The sequence below is a fragment of the Pinus tabuliformis genome, chromosome 7, assembly GCF_031772625.1.
Source record: "Pinus tabuliformis cultivar Carrire ecotype Pingquan chromosome 7, CPIR1, whole genome shotgun sequence".
Lineage (NCBI taxonomy): Eukaryota > Viridiplantae > Streptophyta > Pinopsida > Pinales > Pinaceae > Pinus > Pinus tabuliformis.
In genome coordinates this window covers 1,125,205,311-1,125,211,513 of record NC_142293.1, presented here as the reverse complement: position 1 = coordinate 1,125,211,513, position 6,203 = coordinate 1,125,205,311, and the positions used below count along the sequence as shown (strand labels likewise).

General features: G+C 34.8%; 1 protein-coding gene across 1 annotated transcript; it reads right to left on the bottom strand.

The window, feature by feature from the left end:
• Positions 1-1,072: 1,072 nt before the first annotated feature.
• On the bottom strand, positions 1,073-2,648 carry LOC149251469 (flavonol synthase/flavanone 3-hydroxylase-like). Its single transcript, XM_089456533.1, has 3 exons — positions 2,108-2,648; positions 1,688-2,015; positions 1,073-1,565 (listed from the first exon to the last, which is right to left on the bottom strand). The coding sequence occupies exons 1-3, from the start codon at positions 2,578-2,580 to the stop codon at positions 1,344-1,346; spliced, it is 1,023 nt and encodes a 340-aa protein (XP_089312659.1). The 5' UTR covers positions 2,581-2,648; the 3' UTR covers positions 1,073-1,343.
• Between the last annotated feature and the right edge of the window lie 3,555 nt (positions 2,649-6,203).

Genomic DNA, 6,203 nt, shown 5'->3' with positions numbered 1-6,203 from the left:
GGCCAACACACCGTGTCACTTCTAAATAGAGCGTGGGTGGCAACATTGTGTTCACGGTTGAACGGTGGGCGTGGCAAGGCGCCGAAGTGTTGGGTAGTGCGGGCAGACTGCGGGAAGGAGTGCCTAGAGTGCAACAAGGCCGAAACGGTGAACAGTGGGCACAATAGTGCCAGTGTAGTTCTACAGTTTGGGTGAACGTGTACGGTGGCACAACTTGGAGGTTTTGTAGCCACATTTTTGTAAAATAAAGGTGTGCAAGCCAAGGCTTGTTGGCTGCACCAAATTGTATTGTTTTATGTACAATTGAATTACATAAATTATTTTTACATTGATATTGGGCAGACTCTAATTTATGGGCAACTCCCACATGATGATGTGTTGATTTTCTGTTGTGCATTTATAATGATAGTTATGATTAATTAAAGAGTTTATTTCTGCTGCGATATAACACTTAAAGTAAATAATTGACTAAATTTTGGTTAAACATAGTCCTTACATTTAAATATTGGTAAAAAGAAAAAGTGTAGCGGTACTACACCGGCCTATGTGTGATTGAAAGACTACCACGAAAATAAAGACATGACACCATGTATAATTTAATTAATTTTAACTTGTAAAATCATTAATTTCCATTTAACTCGTCCAACTTCCGTCCTAACATTGAAAAAAAAAAAAACAATATAGTAATCTTTGCTAATCTTGCTCACAAAATTTAGGTTGCTCTCTTTACATTCGCATATTTGTTTTGTTCCGCGTTACCATTTCACACAAATATTACCACTCAACCGTGGGATATTGGAACCAATGACAAAAATTTTAGCAGTCATATATTAACTTTAAAAAAAAAAAGGAATATAAACAATTCATGAGGTACACAACGGTTGGTTTGAGGGAAGTTTATGTCTAACAAAAAAACGAAAATAATGAAAATAGACACTACTATTTCAAGGGGTGTACATGGTCAACCAAATATTAACTTATAAAAAGGAATATAAACAATTCATGAAGTACACAATTGTTGGTTTGAGGGAGCTTTATGTTTAACAGAAAAAATTAAAATAGAAGCCACTATTTCAAGGGGTGTACATGGTCAACCAAATTTGCCAAAAGTCCAGTAATAACATTCCACAAACACTCTAACCTAACACCTTCACAGCTAACTATGCAGAAATCATATAACAAAGTGATTGCTTCTATTATATCCACAGTAGCAGTCGACTACTAACACTTACAAAGCGAAGAAGCGAGAAACCACATCACAAATTGATTACGTTTATTACATCTGCACTAACACGGGCACGTTGAAGTATATTATAAAGACACCAAGTTCCCATAACAAGATTTTAAGATGTTTTCTGGTTTGCCTTCGTTTTCTTGCGTTGCCTGAATTCTCTGTACGTCATCGCATCGAACAGTGGGGGATGGTTTTCATCGATCGACTGTTGGAGTGGGCCCACCACCAAATCAAGGGGAGGGTTGCAGAAGACGGGCCATGACATCCTCACTTTATCTTGGCTCACCAACGTCCTGTGCAATACGCTCTTGTACCTACCGTTGCTCAAAGTCTGCCAAAAAAATACACACTGCTTTAATACAATTATTTCTAGTAATATAAATTTTAACGTATCAATTTTTAAAAAATTAATTCTTTATCTATTATTAGAAATTAGTTTAAACAAACAGTTACCTGTAGTTGGTCGCCAATGTGTATGATAAGCGTGTCAGGAACGTGCTTGGCAGTCACCCACTCGTTGTTCCTCAATATCTGGAGCCCCGGCACATCGTTGGGCTTCAGCACTGTTAGAGCAGACATGTCCGTATGAGGCAGCAGTCCCAGCGCCATATCTGGTTGAGGGCACGCTGGGTAATAGTTGATCTTCAATTCCAGTTCCAAATTCTCACTTCCCAGAGCCTTTCTCACTGTGGAATCTTCCAACCCAAGATTTAGTGAAATGGCTGACAGCAGCTTATCTACCACGCCCAACACTTGCCTTCCATATTCCTCAGTTACCTCTCTGCACATCAAAATGCAATATATATATAGAGAGTCTAGAGAGAGAGATCATAAACAGAAATGTAGAATAAATTAGTACGTAGGGCGTTATACCTATAAAAGGGAGGGTGCTTGGGCCAGTTGTTGAAATCTGTGAGAGATGGAGGCCACACCATATGAAAATAGAAATCAGACCAACCCTGCCTCCCATCGCTCGTGCATTTCAGCTTCGTGCCATACCCCTCAAATCGGTCATCCGTAACGCCGTCAAGATTGGCATACGGCTCCTTTTCCTCCAGCGGGAGATCGAAGAATTCTCTGCCAGCAGCCTGCAAGCGTTGGACCAATTCGTCGGGTATTCCATGGTTTACCACCTGGAAAATCCCCCACTCCTCGCTCGCCCTTCCAATTTCTGCCACCGTTTTCTCACGAAGTTCATCGACTTGTAAAGAAGACAAGTCTATGAGTGGTATCTCGAATTCTTTAAATGTTTCGCGAGCAGGTCTCTCGTAAACAGGCCGAACGAAGTCGGAAGGAATCGATTGGAAACCACTTTGAGCGACGGCCTGTACTCTGATGGAAGTCATGATTTCACTCTCCAGTAAACAATGAGGCAATCACCACACTGCGCATGGTACTGGGCAAACCTCGAATAAGTAGACCGACGATGCGAATAACCTCACGAGTCGGGTCGGGTTGTGTGGTGAAATATTTAATTTAATATCTAGTTAGTTTTATATAATTATATATTGGAGTTAATATTTAATGTGATGTCTAGTTACTTCTATATAATTATATGTATTCTTACACATGTATATGTATTCTTACATGGAAACTTTTTACATATGTATATGTATTCTTAAGTAGAAGGTCGACCCTCATGCTATTTAAGCGGGGTATTCGGCAAGGTAACCACTATAAATATTTTTTCATTTCAATATCTTGTTAATAGATTCGTTAAGCGAAGGGACAACAAGGTGGGTGCAGAAATCGAGAAACTGCTGCTTATATCAACCACCAACAAGATATTAAAAAAAAAATCAATTTTGTTTTATAATGTTAACCTTATCGATGAACGTTAAATATTTAGTGAAAACACAGCTTAATTGATGGTCAATGGTTTTTCGAACACGTGATACCTGCCATCGGCATGATAATAAAAGAAATTGTTAACACTAAAATATATCTGTCGATTTGGATGTAGATAACGTCACATGGACTTGAAAAAATAATCAATTTTTTTTATAATGTTAACCTTATCGGTGAACGTTAAATATTTAGTGAAAACACAGCGTAATTGATGGTCAATGGTTTTTCGAACACGTGATACCTGCCATCGGCAGGATAATAAAAAATTGTTAACATTAAATTATATCTGTCGATTTGGATGAAAATAACGTCACATGGATTTAAAAAAAAAAATCATTTTTTTTTTACAATGTTAACCTTATCGATTAAAAATATTTAGTCAAAACATAGCTTAATTGATGCTCAATGGTTTTTTGAACACGTTATACCTGCCATCGGCAGGATAATAAAAAAATTGTTAACACTAAAATATATCTCTCGATTTGGATGAAGATAACGTCACATGGACTTTCGCAGTATGAATTATATTATAGAACCTGAACATATCTATGCTTAACGTTATTATGATTTTTGTACTTATTAGGAGGAAACTCTTATTTCCACCTCTATAGCATTATAAATGTCTTCTGACATGTGAGGGAAATAGCGCTGGCCCTCTGAGTGATAGCACGTGAACAAATGAATGGAGCGTGGTGAGTGACAGCTCGTGAACAAATGAATGTAGCGTGGAGAGAGAGGGCGAGCGCTATTTCCCTCGCATGTCAGAGGGCATTTATAATGCTATAGAGGTGGAAATAAGAGTTTCTGTGTTATTAGGATGATTATATATCCTTCACTGTGTCATTGTTGCAACGCATCATAATTACTTGTGGCTCATCCTTTGAAGCTAGTGAAGTAGACACATTACGATGGCTAAACGTTCAATATTAAAGATAGCAAAGAGTATTATAAATTTAGAGTAATTTCAGTGAGTCTTATTTTGGGTAAAGTTGAATTTAGTGTGTGGTTGTATATTCAGTCATTTTAGGCTACTCAGAAAAAGTTTAAATAATTCACATCGGGTTCATTGTAATTATCAAGTTTTGTGTTATCAATTAAAAAGTCGGCAGCTCGTGTTATTGTGTGTGAATTATTTGTGTTATTTTGTGTCTTAGCTGCTCTGCCTTTCCAACAAATTGGTATCAGAACTGAGAAAGGATCACAAGGTATGTGGAGCCTACAAAGCCAGTGATAAAAATAAAAAAAAATGAACTGGAAAAAAACCAACAATTTTTTTTTTCTAAATTGCGTCACAAAATCGTCGCACGAGTTAAATGTGCACAAGAAGAGTTCGTAGTGCAAAAAAAAGTGACAATTTAATCACAAAAATTGCGCAATTTTACTCTGTCGGTTTTTCCCCCTGAGGTATTAAAAATGCCTCGCACTTGAGCATTAATTCAAGAGGAGCATTAATTCAAGTGGTTCGAAGGCAAACCCAGGTGGGTTTGAGTACTTTAATATTGAAACTGACATGGTGGAAAAGATTTGTTGATGACACCAACTTAAAATGGACCCATGGCAAGGCTGAGCTGTGAAGGTTTTTTAATCATCTTACCTCTATAAGAAAATGGTAAAATTCTTTTTCTAGATGTCCTAATTGGTAGAAAAGAGGATGGTACTTTGGGACACCAGGTCTTTAGGAAGAAAACTCATACGGAAAGATATCTACATGCTGACTCATACCATCATCCATCGTAAAAATTTGGTGTCTTAAACACTCTTGTTGTTAGGTCTCTCAAAATTTCTGACTCTGATCACTTTAATGAAGAAATTAAACACTTAACCTCTATTTTCAAAGATATAGGATACAAGGAGTTTAATATTAAGAAATCTATAAAAAGAGCACAAGAAAAGGTCCTCTCTAGGGGTCCCCAAGAAAACATGAAAAAAAATTGTGGGAAAGTGTACCTCCCATTCATTCAAGGGGTTACAGATAAAATCGCTAAAATTTTAAGAAAGAAGGACATAAACACTCAATTTACAACATGTGGAACAATTAGATAGAAAATGAGGTCAGTTAAGGATAACATAGATCACCAACAGCTTAAAGGTGTGTATAAGATTGATTGTTCGTGCGGCAAGAGTTATATTGGGGAAACAGGATGATCTTTGAAAACAAGACTTAAAGAGCACGGAGCTGATATTAAGAATGAGAGATCTCGTACATCGGCCCTTGCAGAACACTCATCCAAAACCAAGTATCATGTGTGTTTGGAGGATGCCAAAATTATTGCAAGAGAGGATCATTATCAAAAGAGAAAAATCAGAGAGGCTATCGAAATTATGAAGTTTCCTCATAATCTCAACAGGGACAATGGAAATGAGATTAGTGGAAACTGGCTACCCCTGATTAGACATATCAATCCCTCGAGATCTTTCGAGGTGTAGTATCTCTGGTATCTTCCTCCCCATCCTCGTTCCCTTAATTATTAGCATCTGTCTTAGTGTTAAAAAAAAAATTCTAGTAACAATAGATTTTTAACATTAGCATTATATATAAAAATTAAAAATTAATTAATATATATATAATTTATTTCTCTACTAGTTAGGTACTTAGGGTTAAATTATCTATCAATAAAATAATATTATTTATTATAAAATCTTAATAATAAATAATTATTTTAAGATAATATAGATGAGTATTAACTAGTAAATTGAGTAACTAATATATTAAAAATTAACATTATAAAAATTATAAATTTATTTCTTTGTTAATTAGGTACTTAGGGCTTAAAATTAATATATAAATCATAGAATTAAAATCTTAATCATATCAAAATCATTCATTACTTTTCTAGGTAGGTATTTAATGGATTAATCAATTAAAAAGAAATAAATTAGACTTATATTTTATATATATAAATATAAACATATAAATAAAAAATTATAATTTAATAATCCATATTAAGTTAAAATAAAAATTTGAAATTAAATTAAAATAAACTAATTATAATTAACTAGGTTACACAAGTAATAAAATTAAAATTAAAATAAAATTTATATACTAAATAAAAATTAAAAACAAATTATAACAAAATAAACTTATTACTTTATAAAATAAACTTATCCCTTTTATCAATTT